Source organism: Ictalurus punctatus, chromosome 24 (genome assembly GCF_001660625.3).
Source record: "Ictalurus punctatus breed USDA103 chromosome 24, Coco_2.0, whole genome shotgun sequence".
In the NCBI taxonomy this organism is placed as follows: domain Eukaryota; kingdom Metazoa; phylum Chordata; class Actinopteri; order Siluriformes; family Ictaluridae; genus Ictalurus; species Ictalurus punctatus.
This window is the reverse complement of record NC_030439.2, coordinates 9,472,003-9,491,842: the sequence shown is the minus strand read 5'-3', so window position 1 is coordinate 9,491,842 and position 19,840 is coordinate 9,472,003. Positions and strand designations below refer to the sequence as shown.

Genomic DNA, 19,840 nt, shown 5'->3' with positions numbered 1-19,840 from the left:
CCCACCCCCCAAAAAATATATATGTAGCGTGGTTTCAGATTAGTTGGACCACGCACGGACCAACTAATCGATAATGAGATTCGTTGACGACGTTTTTTATAATCAAGTATTGTCGATTTTATCACAGTGCTGGGACAGAGTCACGCCTCCTGGTTTCTACATGTGAAGGGACTTCCTAACACCGTTCCAATTATAGGTACGTGTGCATGAATCTTTTCATTAGTGTGCCATTGTGTCTATGGGGGAAAAAATTTGTTTGTGTGAAATTTAGCTTATTTGTATTTGCAGGTCTGTCTAATATATTGGAGTGCCGAGGTATTTCACAGCCAACTTTTTTCCTGTGTCTAAACTGTGCTGAGAATGTTAGCAACAAGAACTTTTGTGCCCATATGACCAGTGAACGGCACCAACACTTGTCCATTGTGAGTTCTAGAGTGTTAATATTCATATTAACACTCTGCTCTGAATATGGCCCGTTATGCTTAATAAGAATATGCTCAAAATGTTACGTTAGTTTTGCATTAAATATGTTTGCATATGCTGTTATTTTAGAGCACTCAGTATCATGAGCTATCTCAGCAGTGGCAGACCATTCGTCAGATGACCGTTCGTGACTTGGCAGAGAAGGGGTTAGATGCTAAGGTATGCCATCTAGCGTATTAATCTTCAGACTGCTTCTTTGAAGAAATGAAAATTTTGTCTGATATTCAATTTTAGGAGACACGGAGACACACACACGCCCACTGAGCACTTTATTAGGAACACCTGTACACTTTCATTTATTAATTCATACCATTATCTAATCATATGGCAGCAGTGCAATGCATAAAATCAATGGGCCAGCAGCAGCTTCAGGTAATGTTCCCATCAACCATCAGAATGGGGGGAAAATGTGACCTCGTTGTTTTTGACCGTTGCATGATTGTTGGTGCCAGACAGGTGGTTTTAGTATTTGAGTAAATGCTGATCTCCTGGGAGTTTCACGCACAACAGTCTCTAGAGTTTACTCAGAATGATGTCATAAAGAAATCAAAAGGACATTTTGTCTGTTGATGTTCTGCGGACAGAAACGCCTTGTTTATGAAAGAGGTCAGCAGAGAATGACCAGACTGGTTTGATCTGATAGAAAGGCTACAGTAACCCACATAACCAGTCTGTACAATTGTGGTGAGCAGAAAAGAGTCTGAGAATGCACAACTCATTGAACCTTAAGGCGAATGAGCTACAACAGCACAAGACCACGTCGGGTTCTGCTTCTGTCAGCCAAGAACATAAATCTGAGGCTGCACTGGGTACAGGCTCACCAAAACTGGACAGCTGAATACTGAAAAACTTCACCAGGTCTGATGAATCTCTATAGATATAAATCTCTAGAATTTGGCAACAACAGGATGAATCCATGGACTCAGCCTGGCTTGTGTCGACAGTCCAGGCTGGTCAAGGTGGTGTAATGTTTTCACACTTTGGGGCCCATTAATACCAAACAGCCATCACTTGAATGCCACAGCCTACTGGAGTATTGTTGCTGACCATGTGGATCCTTTCATGTCCACAATTTACCCATCTTTTAATGGCTATTTCCACCATGATAATGCACCATGTCACAAAGCAAAACTCATCTCAAACTGGTTTTATGAACATGACAATGAGTTCAGTTTTCTTCAGTGGCCTTCCCAGTCACCAGATCTGAATCCAGTAGAACATCTTTGGGATCTGGTAGAACAGGAGATTCACAGTATGAAAGTGCACCTGAAAAATCTGAAGGAATTGTGTGTTAACATGTACAAGAATCTCAAAGGATTGTTTCTAACATCTTGTGGAATCGAGGCTTTTTTTTAAGAGCCGAGGGAGGCCCTGCTCTAAAGTATAGTATATATCATTAGTAAAGCGTTCCTAATAAAGTGTTTGGTGAGTGTATATACTGCTCTGATTCCTTTGATATAAGGCCTGCAGTACCAAATTGTATTCCTTTAACTGTATAACTGCTTTCCTTTAACGTTCTCTGCACTAGACCATAATATAGACCTCAGACCCCAGTGTTTTTATTGTACAGGTCATCAAGCTGAACCAAAACCAGCACGAGTCTCTGCGTTCTGCAGACTTCCATGAAGGTTAGTGTGTGCATGTATGTGTTTGTATATGCAAGATATCACCAAAAGTATGTGGACACCTGACTATCACACCCATGTGTGATTCTTCCCCAAACTGTTGCCACAAAGTTGGAGGCACACATTTGTCAAGAATGTCTTTGTATGCTGTAGCATTATAATTTTGCTTTCCTGGAACTAAGAGGCCCAGACCTGTTCCATCATTGTTGTGCACAGTGCGAGGTCCAGAAAGATATGGCTTGCCAGGGTTGGTGTAGAAGAATTATGGTGGCCCGCACAGAGCCCTGACCTCAATCTCACTGAACACCTTTAGGATTAACTGGAACGCCGATTGCATGTCAGACTTTATCATCCAAAATCAGTGCCTGACTTAACTAATGCTCGTGTTGCTGAATGGGCAGAAATCCAGCCACACTCCAAAATCGAGTGGAAAGCGTTACCAGATGAGTGGAGGTTATTGTAGTAGCAAAGAGGGACTAACTTTGGAATGGGATGTTCAACAAGCACATATGGATGTGATTGGTCACATGTCCACATACTTTTAGTGATATAGCGTTTAGCAGAACAAAAGGTTTAATAACTAACTCTCTTAGATGGTTAGATGCATAGTAAATGCAAATGTGTATCACCATGTCATATGTTTATCAGCTGGTTCTGTATTTGCATATTTTAGCAATTGAAATACTACAGAGGATGTTTGGACCATGTTTGGATGAGAGCTCCCAGCCATCATGCCTTGCAGGCCAGAATCAGAGAAGCAATGGTAGTTGTACAACCACAAATTACAGCCCCATAGATGTTTCAATAAGCTATCATGGTCACATTTCACATGCTCATGTCCTTCATGTCTTTCTGTGCTCCAGAAATGGTGAGGTCACCACCAGAGTCTGTGGAAGCTGAAAAAGAAAGAGATCATACCTCACAACAAAGCCATGACAAAACAACACAAATTCAGGAACTTCACGTTAGTCAAGTACCACTCAAAGGTGAAGCCATGAAAACAAAACAAACTGCCTCCTGTGATTTGGTTGTTGATTATCAATATATGAACTGATTCAGTTGTTCATGAAGATTGTTTTCCAGAATTTGATAGTGTGCAGAAAAAGCTTGGTAAAAGCAGTATAGCATGCACCAGCACACATAATCATCTGCTGCAGAGTCAAAGCTCTCCAGAAGCCTTGCCAGAGAGTGAGGCTCAAACACCACAGCCCCAGCATCAGTCTGTGGTACACACAGATCTGACAGCTGAGTCTGACAGGAGTTCACTCCACTCTCATAAGCCAATCTCTAAAAGAACAATGGAAAACCCTGCTGTAGGTGTGTAGTCCAGTATACCTTTCCCTAAAGCCATCCACATCTATCCTTCATGTATAAAAATGTGATTCTTTGTTTTATTGTGCTAATGAAGGCTATCTCTAAAAAAAAAAAAAAGTATTAATGACAAGTATGGATCACATTAAGATATGAGTCATTCTGCAGTTTTGGGTACATTTCATGTCCTGTGATTTCATATTTTTCTTCAGAAATATCCTATTTTATCAATTAAGGGGAAGTATATTATAATCTCAAATATTTTGTGCACCCTGTGTTTCAGTTTGCTTGAAATTGCCTTGATGTTTTTTAATTGACAGTTTTTGCAATGTCAATTTTTTTAAGTGAGTGGGTCTTGAGTTCAAAATAATGAATAAAATTTTTTTTAAAAAATTATCTATATTTATTTCTAAAATTTAAATACTTAAGATTTTTATTATTTATTTAATTCCCTTTTTTTTCTTTTACACTTACAATAACCTATTTTCAAGGAGTATATTCATTGACCTTCAACTATGTTGGGTACATTATGGATTGCAATGGTTAACATTTTTATGATATTAATTCCAATATATATTCAAATTTGAGGTTCACTTGATCAAGAAAATTATGTTCTTGGCCTGCCACTGAAATTGATTCAAAATGGTGAAATCATACCTGTCAACTAAGTTACCCTTTATCGCCATCTTTTGGGTAACATTGTCCACTGATGATAATGAATTACTTGTCATAGATCAGTTTTTGTCATAATTTGATCCTTTGTCAGAGGTGTGTGTGTGTGAGAGAGGGAACATGAGCATGTCTGAGTGCATGAGTGTGAATCATGATGAGTAGGGATTAAGGGTTATTTCACTGATTTTACAAAGTTAACTAGATATTATTCCTTTGCAAGTTGAACATAGAAATCTTCACAACTAATTAACTTGGGTGTCATTGTTGCTGGATAGTGCTTTAATAGCATGTCTCTTAAAGCAATACATTTTAAAATCTGCCCATGATTTTTAATAGATGTCCGCAACAGAGAAACAGCTACAGAGCTACCCTTTGTCATGGCCAAAGACCAAAAAGAGATCAGACAGGAAGATGTCACATCTAGTGACCGGGCGCATCAATAAAAAGTATTAATTACAAAAGCATGTTCACACTGCTTTGCATCTCTCCAAAAAGAGGAGGAGGAGGAACCCTGCTGGAGGTAATATGAAGTACAAAAGCCTATGCTTCCGATTGCAAGACTGTCATTGCCTATTTGACAAGGGATGAAAACAGCTTGAAACGGTTGACAGCAGGTAAAGCCCAGTCACCAGAGGGAAGACAATGATACACAAGAGGTTCCTAAATGATACCTTTTAAAACCTCCACTGAAAATTTCTCATTAAACTTTCTAATTCCAACCTCTCCTAGTCCTTGTTCTGCTGCATTTGTCCCTTCTGGGTAGTCAATCCTGGTGGAAAAGTTACATGCTCTCAAGTTAATTAGGATTGTGGACTTTGAAGACATGGCTGAGTCAGTAACCTGTGATCCAACCTCAAAGGATTTACACATGTGCAACATGTGTCCCAAGTGCAAAGACCAGGAGTTTGCCATAGCAAAACAAGGTGACCTGCAGGATTACCATGCAGTCCAAATCACTCGGTGGTCGACTGAAAAAGTCATTAGGGAAAATAAACATTAATGATTGCAACAGGGAAAAGCTTCCAATTAAAATCACTGTTAAGAAGGAAAGGGACATAGTGTTGGTACAGATGTTTCAAGAACAACTTGGACATTTCAATCAGCATCTATATAACATCATCAGTTCACCCACTATCATTAATTAAAAAGCATGAATAATAAAGTTTTATACGTGTGGACTTTTCGGAGAACTATTCATGTAAGCTTTCAGCAGAAATCCAGGCAAACCAGAAGCAAGCAACACTCCACACAGGCATTCTTCATGCAGATCACGTGCTTTGGCACAATTCTGGGATTAAAGGAGAAGGGTTTATCTGCCATCTGGGCACACCGGCCCCTTATTTTGGATGAAGTAAAGGCCTGCTATCTATCTGGTGAATTTTTAAATAATTTTTTTCAGACCCTGCACCCAATACTAGCAGAAGGGAAATTTCTTCCTCTTCAGCATAGAGCTCACGAACCAATGCTTCAAAAGCAGGACATGGAACTGTATTCCATTACAAGCCATGAGAAGTGAGCTCCAGATGGAGTGGGAGGCCTCCTAAAGCGAACAGCTGATAAGCTTGTCAGTCAAGGCCATGCCATTCCTTCAGCAGAACAACTCTACAATGCTTTGTAGTGTTCTACATTCAGGAGAATCTGGTGGAAGAATTAAAAAAAAAAAAAAAAAAAAGATGCCAAGTAGTCGTGCCCTCCTCTATGCGGATTCACCAAGTGATCACAGTGGCAAGAGGAGAAATCGTGTACTGAGAAGTCAGCGGCCCTTGCATCGCCAATGTTTTTTTAAAGTGTCAATGTGATAACACGCACAACTGTAGCTTTCAGGTTCAAGAAATAAACACTGTGTTGCCACATGGATATCTGCACACAAAAAATACAGTTCTTAAAATTCCTTTAAAAGAATCACTATCAATATGGCAGAATAGATGAAAGATCCCTTAAATATGTGTGCTCCTTGAAGTGTAGCATTTAATCAGAGTAGATAATGGCATACAGTTTGTCTATAACATAGTTAACAAACTCTCCAGAGAAAACATCTTTTCCCTTTTAATATCAAAATGGTGTTTAATGATTAAGCTTTGCATCTAGCAGACATGCTACACTACCGAAATATATAAGCTGAAACCAGTAGCTGTTTTATTGAAAAAGCATATTGTTTTTGTACTTTTTGGTTGATGTGAAATGTACCCCCAATTACAGAATGATTCATGGTATAGAATGATTACAAAAAAAAAAATATATCCTCAATGCTGTTGACTGGAAATTTTCAAATAAGTACAGATAACCTACCCTTCTAATTACATTTAAAGCTAAAAACATTTAACCCATAAGTTCTTTCTATCAGAGCGTACATTATTTTATATTTCAGACGGTCCAAATGTAACTGCCTTAGAAACTCCAGAGTCAGCCACAGCAGGTTTAAGAGAAAGAAGGCCAGATCACACGTCTCCTCATACACCCACAATCAGACAGGAGCAAACTGGTCATGAGGAAGGTAATTTAACTTTTGCATATTTTTATGTTTTAACAAGTTTTTGTGTTGAGCCAGTTTTTAAAAGTCCCCCACCCCAACCTAATCTCTATGTACTGCATTCATACCATACGCGTGATTACCACAGACAAGAGTTTTGATGCATTTCCATGTACTGAGAAAAAATAAATCTGTTTATTTTCTGTCAATATTCACTTACAGTCCCCTGGAGGCCAATTCAGTTGTTTTAGCTGTAGACTGAAGACATTTGGGTTGGAGATCAAAAGATGAATATGAGAAGAGAGTTTAGAATTTCAGCCTTTATTTCTCAGTGTTTATATGTAGATGTGTTACCCAGGTGCATTGTTAGATTGATTAACAGTAAATAGCTCTGAACATCTACTCTTGATTTTAGCCTTCAGTTTCACCTGTGAAGACTGTATTTGTTGTTAAAAAGGATAAGCCAACGTGAAGACCAAAGAGCTGTCTATGGGAGAAAAGCAAGCCGTTTTGAAGCTGAGAAGAGAGGGAAAATCAATCCGAGGCAATGCACAAACATTGGGCATAGCCAATACAACAATGTGAAATGTGTTGAAAAAGAGAGAACCCACTGGTGTACTGAGCAAGACACCGAATGGGTCGGTCAAGGAAAACAACAACAGCTGATGACAAACATTGTTGTTTTGGAGTTTTTCCCTTGACAGCTCTGACAATGATCACCAACAACCTCCACAGGGCAGAGGTGAAGGTATTACAATCCACTGTTTGAAGAAGGCTTCAAGAGCAGAAATATAGAGGCCATGCCACAAAATAAAAATTGGGTGGTCTGATATAAAAGCTTCTATGTTTTATGACATTTAACAGGAAATAAAAGATGAAATCCTAATCTCATTTCACATCCATCTTTTGATCTTTTTTTCCATGGTAATCACCCATACATTTCAAATATTGTGGATAGAGATTAGGTTTACAAAATGCTGGAGTGTTTATTTAGAGTAATTTGTGCTTTATTTTCTTAGTTTACTGTGGGGTCAATATCACTCCCACTTTGGAAGCAAAAAGTTCTAAAGAACCTACAGGTGAGAGAGTGCAGATAAACCTTAATCCTTTTTCAAATGTATTCAGGTTTATAATTTTCATTGTAATGTAGGTCCATATATAAATAAATGGTAACTTTATTGCCTATACAGGGAATTCCCTCAAGCACAGTGACTTGAAGTGTATAAACAAAACTAGAACAGAGGCAGATGCTGTGGTTGGTGAGTATTTGGTTTTACACTGTTTATAAATCTGTACCATTCCTCTGCATAATTATCTGATGCGTGTTCATGTATGTCACAGGTCTGCCAGCAGTGATTGAGTGCAGAAGTGAGGGTCAGTCTTCACTGTACTTGTGTGTCTCCTGCTCCAGCAAACTCGACCATGACCTCATCAACAACCACCTGATAAAGTCTGGCCACAGATATAGTTACCTGGTGAGTCTCATTGGGTTTGAGTCAATAAGATTGTGTTTATTGTTCAGCTAATTAAGGCATTTTGTGGATCAAATAGGGGATGGAGTGCGTAAGTGTTATTGAGTATATACTTTAGTAAAAAGATTTGTTTTCATTTATACTGAATCAACTGCTCTAATACAATTCATTTCACACAATACATCTTTGGCAAGCAGCAGTGCAGCGGATCATCCTTGTCATGGTGCCACGTAACTATGTTTGCTAACTAGTTACATTATGTTGAAGTTAATCTTCGTAGTAAGTATTGCTATCAATAGCAAAGGTTAGTTAGCTGGCATTAATTTTCCCTATAGTTCCCCCCCCCCCCCCCCCCCCCCCCTGACAATATACCCTGTGATCTTTTACCCACCCGGAAATGAAAAGTAGGATGGTAGGATTGGTAGGATTCTTGTGGCACGAAAAATATACCAACAAACACAAATTTGGTCAGTTTAAAAATTTCAAATATCTGCCGGTTTATGTGGACAGTTTTTACATTATAGGACCACTGTATATTTTATCAGTTTTGTCAAGAACTGTTCATTCTCTTCTGAAGTAAGGTGAATGACTTTAGCCATTCTTCACCTTTACAATTCAGTGAGAATTTCAGTCACAAATATGATGCCCACAACAGAAAAATCACGTAACTGAAATACTAATCAGAGTAGCAGCTTTGCAGCTGCGTGTCCTTGACTGTGAACCCAAACTGATATCACTGAGACTACACAGCATTTTGCAGATAAGTGAGAGCTTAACAGAGCCCAGTTTGTCTACAGTGTAAATTCGGCAATTTAAGTTAGTTTTAGCTCTAACAGTTTGAGGCTGTTCTTCAAAAAATATAGTTTTACTTTTAACCCATAACTTCATTAGTATAAAATTGCAGTCTTTCATAAATTTATAATGAGAATAAAACTGTTGTCTATCCCACTTTAAAATGTAAATGTTTAATAGAGTTGAACCAAACCATTTGGATGTGGTGCCTTTCCTTGATGCTTTTTATACTTGATGACAAATAGACCACAGTTATTGTTGGATGTTGTTTTATTTATTTTATTTTTTAATCAGCTAATCATCCAGTACAGCTTATGTTTGAACAGGCAAAATGGAAAATGCAAATCATATAGTATCACAGCTTAAGACACAGATTTGTGTTTTCTTTCCCTGTGTTTTCATCAGAAAAAACGTTACCCCTCTTTGTTTGAGGACTGGTCTGATTCCGATAGTAGATCTGAGAGATCCATGAGGCTCATGAGGCTTGCTCACAGAGTGGAGATGACCAATGAGGATGAGCCTGGTGAGCTACAGGTAAATCACACACTGCTCATAGTTGATTGCAGCAGTGGACGACTTAATCCTTACTCAGCTTTAGAGGTGGGCCACATAGTAGTCATATTATTATTATTATTATTATTATTACTGTTGGTGTTATTGATGTGAATGTTGTGTTTTGTCCTGTCTATTGTAGGTGATGAACCTGAACTGTGATGACTTAAAGGAAATAAAAGGCATTCCATTTGATAAAGGTAATTGCATTGACATTTTATCGACAGGTGATTCACGTTTTCATGTGTTCCAGTTCTAAACATATTTCTTTCCACTTTCTCTGTTTTCTTTTCTCTTAGCCATCATACATTTGCAGAAAATCAGAAAAGAGCAGAACCTTTGTGCACTCAAAACTTGCATTTCTCCCAAGATGGCAAAACGTGAGCATTCTATAATCATTTGCATTGGTTTTATATAAAGACACTTTATATTGTCATTTACAGAGTTTGTTTGCTTTTCTTACTTATTAATGCTGAGTTTTGTAATGATATGGCATGGCCAGAGGTTTGAAAATATATAGTATGATGGATAGATGGAGAGATAGATAGAGAGATTTGTGTGTATCAGAAGAAGCCCTGACTTAAAAACCTCCAAAATAGATCATGATTTACGTTTGTCTTTTACTAGGTTTGATAAAACAGGAGAGAATTGAAACAGACGTGACAACCCAAAATTCATTACAGCTACCTGAGATGAGTAAGTTATGAGACACTTCTAATTGAACTAGTCATTTAAACATATTGGTAAAAACTCTTTTGTCTTCTTTTCTAGTTTCACAGGGACCAAGGAGATCTGCTAAGCGCAGGGCTGTTGAACAAGATTTAGCTCATGGATCGTTTTCAGGGAAAGAACAATGCTCTGATGTCCCATCCAGTCATACGAAACAGTCTCCTGCTGTAGGGAATAACCAAGAACCGTCAGATCTCCCAGTAAAGCGAAACAAGATCTCAGGCAACGATTTAGACAGTGTTACACAGCTCCAGAAGGAGTCTTTTATTTTGACTACAGCCAATCCTATTAAATCATTACATTGTACACCAGCCACAGTTCTAAAGACTTCTAGAAGTTCTCCCATAGACTTAGACCCCAGTTCTCAGGCTTGTAAGAGAACTACTTCCATGGATGAAACTGTGCTTCAAAACTGTATAAAGCAAGAATCTTCATCATCCATTTTCGAACCTCAGCAAACAGACTCCTGTCCCAGCACTAGTACCATCACTGCTCTCTCACCCATGAAGGGTCAAGAAATTGCTCGACTGTCTGAAAAAAGACCTTTGGGGAAAAAGAGCTTAAGTGAGAATGTCTGGAATTATGAAAACCGACAGTTTAGCACCGAAACACCCAGTATGACTAATACGTATCCAGTAGCTGACTATTCTACCAAGTCTGCGGCTATGAAGCAGCAAAGCTTCATGTATTCACCGCACAATTACATTGAAGAGCTCAATCCTCACTATAACTGGAAAATTCCTGATACAATTCTGGACCCCAATCTGACTCGTAATGCAAATGTGTACCTTTCAATGGTCTCTAGATACACCACAACAGCCTCTGTCACTAGTCAAATGTCACCTGAATGTGCAGTGTCTCATCAGTATCCCATGTATACGCATACGGATTACCCTTCAGTTATTGCTGTATCTAATACAGTGGCACCTGATTATTTAGTGCCAGTAGATGAAAGGACCATGAATTATGAAGCATCTGCCCCAGGTGTTTCTACAAATGGTACATACTTCCCGAATGCAAACTCCGCTCCCCCACCGCATACAGTTTATCAGTCTCAACAGGTGTACCAGCCGATTCAGTCATTCCAGGACCCAGAGACATATCACGCCTACTATGCTTGCTGTACCTACAATCAGGGACTTCACACTAACCAAACGGCAGCAGACAGTGAAAATGTCACTTCTACACCTGCATTTGAACATGATGTTTACCCACTGGCAGGCTGGCCACAAGTAAGTCCCATTCTGAAATCCCAAACATTAATTTTATATATTGGAAACTGCTTAATAAATAATTAACCATATATCTACTACTTTCTTTTTTTTTTCTTTTTTTTTTGTCTTGAGCCTCAAATAAGAGACTATGTCCTCTATCTAAAAACATATCCATTTTAAATAGGTTTAGACTTAGGTTTTATCAGCGTGTGGATAACAGTACACTAGTATGTCTCTTAATGTGCTGTGTATAATTAATTTAATTTATTAATGTCTCATTTTTATGTACGTCATAGTTCAAAGGTTGACAATCCCAACTTACATACGGGTAAAATACATTTTTTTAAATAATAATGTTCTAGAATTTTTATGCGCTCACCCTGGCACCATCTGGGGGCACCCCAGGGGGCCATGGCCCCAAGTTGAGAACCACTGCCCTAGACATCTTTCTTCTGGTGTTTTTCAGAGTCAGTAGAAAGGTCTCTTTAGTGTCTTATTGTAACTGTGACCGTAATTGCCTACCGCCTGTAAACTGTTCGTGTATTAAGGACTGTCCCACAGGTGCATGTGTAATAATTCTCTATGGTTCATTGAACAAGCATGAAAAATATTGTTTAAAATCTTTCCAATAAAGATCTGTAAAGCTTATTTGGATTTGAGAAATTATCTTTAGAACACAGTCTCCCGAAAAGGGACTTTTTCTGGGTATATTTTGAGAGTTGAGGAGAGTTTAATGAAAATGTGTGGAATTCAGTGGCTGAAATGGGGTTATCAGTTTTAGAGAACTTAGTTTTAGAGTGTATTCCTGAATTATAGACAGCCTACACATGGGTGTTTTCAGTGGTTGTTAATTAGTTTTTCTGTCACTCTTTTACAGAAAAAGAACTGAATAAGAAACTGCCAAAGGACTTCACAGATGTTGCTGAAAACCAAAGTGAATAGCCAAAACAATAAGCATTAATTTTTTATTTAAAAAATGACCTGCTTTTTTCAGTTCTAAGTCATTTACATAGGGTCTTATAATTCTGCTCTATACATTACTCTGAATAACTGTGTCATGGCTGGCTGTTACAATTCCATGGAATATTAATGATGCATGTGAGATGTTTTGTAAAATTTACTATAATGGTATTTATTGGCCACATGGGCCTTTCCCTTGTCTTATTAGAGATAAGGCTGCTTTGATATTTTTTTTTTAATTTAAATAGTTTTACCCAAACTCTTTTGAATGTATATTATTTTGAAAGGGAATACATGTTTGGAGATTTGAATGTTTTTGAGAAACCTGAGGTTGTTGGGGGTTTTATTTTTTTTGTTTTTTTTCTATTTTGCTGTTGTATTTTTGCAGATATGTTTTGTTAAATAAAATCTCAGAAATGTTTGTCTAATTTGGTTCATTTCAAGGTTGCATGTGCTGAGTATGTGAAGATAACATGTAAATGTAGATACATAACTTTATAGAACATCACCTGCTCATTTTAGGATTTCTGACAGAAACATGGTTGTGCTTTTGTGCGGTTTGTTTTATTAGCTGTGGTATTAGAAGGATGCCAAACAGCATTTTGTTTTACAAATTTACAAACAGATTAGTATGTATTAGTTGTACTTACATAAGTAGTCTTGTATGTAGAAACAGTGTAAGTTTTGGTGTTCCACAAGACTCTGTTCTAGGGCACTGGTTTAATAAGGTTGAGGAATATGTAAAAGACATTAGACACTGGAGCAATTTCGTCCTATTCAAGATATGACAAGACAAAAGTACTACAAGGGCCACGAGTGTAGCAAATAAGCTTTCTTGATGGCCTTTTAGTTGCGTCAAGTACAGCAGTGAAAGAATTTGGGGTAATTCCTTGCATCAGTCTCTTGCTTAAGAGAGCTTCTAAGAACTGCTGCTGTAATAATAAACATATCCAATATCCTTTCAACACACACTATAGTACTCTTTGATTTTTCTCTATATCCGTCAGTATTACTTTAACATTTGGATTATAAATCATTACTCTCTCAAGATTTCTTCCTTGTGTCATTGCAAGAAGTTTTGCCTTGCCATTTTTGGCTTGTTCAGAGATTTAGACCTATGTCTTGATTTCTGTAAAGCTGCTTCATTATTAAAATTAAACTGAAGCAGAGAATATTAAATGTTTTTATGAGTAACAACTAGTGAAAAGTACAAGTATGTCAGGACATCAGAAAAGTACTAGCAAGTGATTTTCTTTTCAGATGTGTCTGTTTAGCTAGTTTAAAGGCTTCACTGGATCACTGATCTTTGCCAGAAAATAATAGATCATATTTGATACCATAACTATCAAAAAATAAAATGTAGCTTAAAATAATTGTAAATAATATTTTAAACTTTTACCACATTTTGATTGTTTTTAATGGAGAACTCCATATAATAAAACATTCATTTAATGGTACTTTACCCACAATGGGCCTCATTATCAAGCTGGATATAAGTGTATTTTGTTTGCTAGAGCATTTACAAAAGAAATTTAGTTTTCAGGCAAATTAAACTAGTTAAGAAATATCTTTATCCTATGCAAGCTCCTAAGTTTGTGTAAATGTAAGAATAAGGAGACTTGTTAATATGGTAGTTGACATGCAGCAGTGGCTGAGCTGCTTTACTGGAGTGTTTAGCGCCTACTGTGCTTAAGACATACTTTTTTTAGCGTTTGACTATCATTTTGTGGTTCTCACTTTGTGAGCTTTTTATATGTTATATTTATAGAGATTTATGGACTTCAGTAAATGTAAATCAGCTATGCCTTGAACAGATTTGGTGGCCCTCATTACAGATGATTGGTATTTACCAATATACACGTGTGTATGAAGAAAAGCACTTAGACCTACATCTTGATTTCTGTAAAGCTGCTTTGTGATTTTAAAAAAATTGAATTGAAATTTCAGTGGATCCAAGAATATGAGCTACTTTTTCCTAGTTTATTTGTTAGATACAGTCATGTGAAAAAATAAGTACACCCCATGGAAATGGTTGTCTTTTTTGACATATTTAGACAAGCAAACATTTGATCATCTTTGAAACAGTGCCTATTAATAAAGTTGATATTTGAACAAAACCACAAGGAAAAAAAGCTTTTTAAGTCATTCAATCAACGGAAGTATCAATAGATGTGATAGTACACCCTTGGCCTCAGAAGCTAGCATTGCCCACTTTCGCAGAAATAACTTCTTGTAGCTGTTTTGCATAATTGTCCACTAGGCTTGCTGGAACTTTTGACCATTCGTCCATGCAATATTCTTTCAGTTGCAAGATGTTTGAAGGATTTCTTACATGTACTGCCCGTTTCAAATCACCCCACAACATTCCAATGGTCTTCAAATCCAGGCTTTGGCTAGTCCATTCCATAACCCCCCATTTCTTCTTTTTGAGTCATTCCTTGGTGGATTTCCTAGTGTGCTTAGGATCATTATCCCGTTGAAAGGTCCATTTTAGGTTCAACTTCAACTTTCGAACAGATGGCCTCACATTATCTTCAAGCACTCTTTGATATGATGCAGAATTCATAGTTGAGTCAATGAATGCAAGCTGTCCAGTCCCTGAGGAAGTGAAGCAACCCCAAACCTTAACATTTCCACCACTGTGCTTCACAGTTGGTATGAAGCGCTTCTCCTGAAAAGCTGTCTTTGGTCAGTGCCAAACATGTCTGCTGTTACTGTGACCAAACAACTCTGTCTTTGATTCACCTGTCCAGAGCACATTATTCCAAAACACCAGGTCTTTACCTATATGCTCATTGGCAAACTGTAGTCTTGCTCTAATGTTCTTTTTAGACAGCAAATGCTTCTTCCTGATATGTCTGCCATGCAGGTCAAATTTGTGCAATCTGTTTCTGATTGTAAAAGCATGCACTTTGACACCAACAGTTGCGAGACTTACTAGTGTAGTGAAAAAACAATCTTTCCAGCCTAAGGCAAAAAACTTCAGAGACAGACGGTTTGTAGATGTCAAAAAGTAAATGAACTTTATTGAAACAATAAAGTGAGAGAGTCTGCAGAGGGTCTGCATTATACATACACAAACATGTCTTTATATATGTCTCTGAAACAGTAAAATTATCCCTAGGTGGGGCGTTCACCTTTTCTTTCTAGAAACAGTCCAATCTCCATTACCTTAACTAATTATTCATGTCCATATGATATTTGCAAGCTTATGTGGCTTTTGTTTGGAAACCCACTTGTGGAATGTGTCGATTTGCTTTTTTATTTCCACAAAGTGAGACTGCTTTAGACAAACACAAGGTTCTTAATTTACTGCCATAGAGTGAAGCTGCTTTAGACAAACACAAAGCACTTAATGTACACATTTCGAATACCACTTGTTAGAAAGTGTTTTATAGTTTTAGATTATGCCTGCTGTGCAGAAGTACGGATTGACACAGAAAACAGTTAGCCCTACTGTTTAGTAAGACAGAGAATTCTTCTAACTCAATACATACTTATAACTTGATCAACAAGTGTACTATGAATTTAGATAATGCTTCCCACAAGTAATTCTTAACTGTTGGGTATACATACCAGATTATACCTGATTAACATATTCAAACATTAGTAAACTTTGTAGTTATACACATTGAAACATTAGTCAGCTTTGTAGTTACACACATTGATTACACTTTATATCCTATACTATCAGGTCCTGTGATGAAATTTTAGGGTTCTTGGAGACTTCTTTTTGCATCAGACCACCTACTCTTGGGCTGAATTTGCTGGGATGGCTGGTCCTGGACAAATTCACAGTTATTTAAAATCTGCACCACTTGTAGATGATTTTCCTTACAGTGGAATAATCATTTGCAGATCTTTTTAAATCCCTTGCCAGACTCAATGGCATCCACAACCTTTCTTCTGAAGGCCTTACAGAACTCTTTAGATCTTCACATGATGACACCACACACCTCAAAAGCAAAGGGAACACCAGACACTAGATATGAGAGGGGTATAATAATACAGGTTCCACCTGCACTCCCTAATCACGAATCCCTGGCTCCCAATATTAAACACCTGATTAAAATTTTATAGATTTGAAGGTGTGATAAATGTAGGGGTGTACTTACTTTTTCCATGTGACTGATCTGTTTTTTTTTTTGTTCATTTAAATTGTGAAAATTACTACAAAATGTAAATTTTATGTCATTTGATAGTTTATCCCCTATTAATCAACACTGTTTCAAAGATGATCAAATATTTGCTTGTCCAAATATGTTTTTTTATTTCCATTTTTTCACGACTGTATCTCAATTAGGTGAGAATGAGCCCATCATAGACTAGCCAGGATAGTCAGAACTCTGACTCATTCCTGTTTTCAGCTGAATTTCCATGACTGCAATTGTCAAGTCCCAACCCGGGTGAAAGGAGATGTAAGTCTTGGAAATTCCCACATGAGAAAAGCTGTGGGTCTCTCAATAGAATATTACAGCCAACAACAAAAATTGTTGGTAAGGATTGTTCATATGTTTGAGTAGTGAAAGTGCATGAATTTGAGCTTTTGCCTTTAATCGAAATATGAGGTTGTTTTTGCCAGCCTAAGGGCTTCATTACTGGCTGTAAGGGAAAGCCAGTCCTGTAGGAAAGAGTTTCCACAGGAGGGGTGTACACCAAGGGTAAATGATGAGGGAAGTGCCTTTCCAATTTATTATAAGGAACATGATAATTTTTATATGATAAGTTCAGTGTATGGAAATATGTTTGGTTTTTTTTGTACTACAACTGTGCCTTTCATGTATGAGCACAAGCATGGAAAATTAATAAGAAATATAGAAAAACAAAACATTGTTAAGAGATGGAGAATAGCATATGCAGTGTGCATGGAGAAAAGTCCTGTTTGGACAACTTCCTGATGGGGTTTGCCTGATTTGTATTCTCTTTTTTTCTCCTGCTATAATATCAGATGATGAGGACAACTAGGGGAAATTATCTATTCAAACTACAATGTCAGGGTCAGGAAAGAGTTGGGGGAACAATCCAAGTGTGGTGAGGCAATTTTAGTTATGGGATGAATTAACATGTGCCCTGCGATGGATTGGCACCCTGTCCAGGGTGTACCCCGCCTTGTGCCTGATGCTCCCTGGGATAGGCTCCAGGTTTCCCGTGACCCTGAAAAAGAGTAAGTGGTAGAAGATTAATCCTTTCCGTTTTAATCCTGTCCTGTAAAGTTTTGTCCAGTAGATGGCAGTGGGCACCTGTAATTTAAGAGCCTGTAAATCTACTTTATTCAAAATACCTTATTCAAAAGTGCTGGTGAAGTTGTGATGCAGATATTTACTGCTCAATAGATGTGTCCGCCAGGATGTGATGTCAAACATCTGTACATCTTTTGGCTCACTGTAATAAACAGTACCTTTTTTCTTGAATATGTTTACACAAATAATTGTTTATTATTTTTGAAAATGTTTTATACCTGTTTTGATATTGCATATACTATATAATTATATTAGCATATTTCTGAAATGTTATAGCTCATGGCATAGTGCTGAACATCAGCCCCTGATAATGCACGATTCCTCCTTTGTATAGACCCCCTTAAAGTCCCAAGAGCGCATATTTGGAATAAAAATGCAAAAAGGGTAATACGTGAATCCACACATCTTCTGTAAAATACATCCGAGTAGAACGTAGCATGTCCATGATATTATAGATCAGATTCTGTCACAATTGCAGCTTCAGCACATATTCAGTTTGTTGCAATTTAAGCAAGTAGCTGACATAAGTTGTTTTTTTGTTTGTTTGTTTTTTGTTTTTTAATGCAGTGGTCACTGTGTAGCCCTGCTGTAATGTTTTACTGTTACTTCAACCATTTCATTATTAAAGGTTGTATTTTCCATGATTGAGCTACCCATGCAGTTCTAGGTAAAGTTTTGTGATTGTATGGAAGTATTACTTGTTTGGATGTAAATATTACCTGTTTTGAGTTTCCAGGTCAGTCGAGCAGCATCAGTCAGTCTGACTTTGTATAGGTTATGCTTATTCAAATTGAATCCTATTTTGTTCAACGTGCATTATGTGGAAAGCCATGTTGTTGTTGTTTTTTTAAATAAAATAAAAATAATAAATAAAATGAATGAAAATAAAATTAAACAAATAGTAAATATTATTTGTGTCTTGTTTGGTGGTAACACATTTTCCAGTTTGAACTGAGAAACTGAGGAAAAACTAAGTTATTTATGTTCTACTGAAAGCAGTATTTTAGTGACACTGACATAATTGTTAAACCTTTCTGTTAAAGTTACTGTCTTTCAGCAATGACATTCATGAGAGGTTACAGATAAGTACTCTTTTCACCATCATGTAATGCATGAGATCATACCCATGTGACATCCAAGGTATGGTGCACGAATAGTGCAAGAATTTTATAATGAATGAGTACTAGAAATAGTTCTCTAGTTGAAGTTTTAGAAAATTAGACACCTTTTGAAGGAGACCTCTGACAAATAAATAGGAAAGACCTAGGTTCTTCAGGTTATTTTTCTCCATAATATAAAAATTTCAAATACTGATTGATTGATTGATTGTTTAGCTGTTATTCCTGAAAACAGGATTATGTGATGGTGTTACCTTTGTGAATAAAACAAAATAATCTGGGTTTGTATATCCGCTGCAGTTATATATTCACCGTCTACTTTATTAGGAACACCTGCACAACGCTCATCGAATTTGTAATGGAAATTGTTTTAGTTTGATTGGAAACTGTAATGGTCCCTGTGGGCCTCTGCTGGTAATTTGTTGCCTTTTATTGGTGGCATGTTATGTCTAGTGGAAACCGTTAAGGACCTACGTCCTTAATATGTCCTACTACATTATGGAAACTATATTTGGTAATGGTTTTAATGGTTAACAGCTGATGCTTTGTAAGGTAGTGGAAATTATTAGACTTTCTGGTTTCTATTGTTATTTTTTTTCAGCAGGGAAGGCAGGAAATCATACAGGAAAGCTGTTCCTAATAAAGTGGACGGTGACTGTACTGTACTGCATGTCATTGTTCTACATGTCATATTTCACTTTGCTTAGTGTTTTGGTCACTAGATGGCGCTTACAGGACTTTCTGAGAATAAGAAAACTATCCCTTTTCTCTCTCTCTCTCTCTCTCTCTCTCTCTCTCTCTCTCTCTCTCTTTTAACCTCTTCAGTTGACTGAAATAAAACCTGAGTCCACAGGTGAGTCGTCACTGCGAACCGAATAACCAATTATATAAATATATGAACCGAATAACCACACCTGGGATACCATGTAGAGCAAATTATTTTGTTGTGTTACTGCTGGTGGTACGCTATTTTACCAGAAGATGGTGCTAATACCCCTTAAATATAATATCAAATGGCTCCACCAGATGTTCAAGGGTGTAGTATACGCTTATATGAAGGTTTCCTTGTACTTCTAGACACTAGAGTATTGAACAGGGGGATTAACCTTAACGCTTTAACCAAGGACTAATCCCTGTTAATGTGAACTCAGAAAGAACTGTTCCCGGAAACGACGCAATAATACCTCCCTGCTGGTATTACC

The 19,840-nt window shown here is 37.3% G+C and overlaps 1 protein-coding gene across 10 annotated transcripts in view; it reads left to right on the top strand.

Moving 5' to 3' along the window:
• si:ch211-199g17.2 (uncharacterized) overlaps positions 1 to 12,701 on the top strand; it is a 65,216-nt gene extending 52,515 nt beyond the window's left edge. For 6 of the 10 annotated variants that reach the window (XM_053675430.1, XM_053675431.1, XM_053675429.1 and 3 more), the window contains 17 exons: positions 128 to 196; positions 289 to 422; positions 553 to 642; positions 2,054 to 2,111; positions 2,782 to 2,871; positions 2,972 to 3,094; positions 3,180 to 3,425; positions 6,460 to 6,585; positions 7,581 to 7,640; positions 7,752 to 7,820; positions 7,903 to 8,036; positions 9,231 to 9,359; positions 9,520 to 9,577; positions 9,677 to 9,757; positions 10,005 to 10,073; positions 10,149 to 11,338; positions 12,198 to 12,701. In XM_053675430.1, coding sequence (XP_053531405.1) covers positions 128 to 196; positions 289 to 422; positions 553 to 642; positions 2,054 to 2,111; positions 2,782 to 2,871; positions 2,972 to 3,094; positions 3,180 to 3,425; positions 6,460 to 6,585; positions 7,581 to 7,640; positions 7,752 to 7,820; positions 7,903 to 8,036; positions 9,231 to 9,359; positions 9,520 to 9,577; positions 9,677 to 9,757; positions 10,005 to 10,073; positions 10,149 to 11,338; positions 12,198 to 12,209 — 2,738 coding nt within the window. In that variant the 3' untranslated portion in view covers positions 12,210 to 12,701. Of the gene's footprint in view, positions 1 to 127; positions 197 to 288; positions 423 to 552; positions 643 to 2,053; positions 2,112 to 2,781; positions 2,872 to 2,971; positions 3,095 to 3,179; positions 3,426 to 6,459; positions 6,586 to 7,018; positions 7,641 to 7,751; positions 7,823 to 7,902; positions 8,037 to 9,230; positions 9,360 to 9,519; positions 9,578 to 9,676; positions 9,758 to 10,004; positions 10,074 to 10,148; positions 11,339 to 12,197 lie in introns of those variants that run through there. The other 4 variants (XM_053675432.1, XM_053675434.1, XR_008393400.1 and 1 more) reach the window with 4 other exon arrangements.
• The last annotated feature ends 7,139 nt before the right edge of the window (positions 12,702 to 19,840 follow it).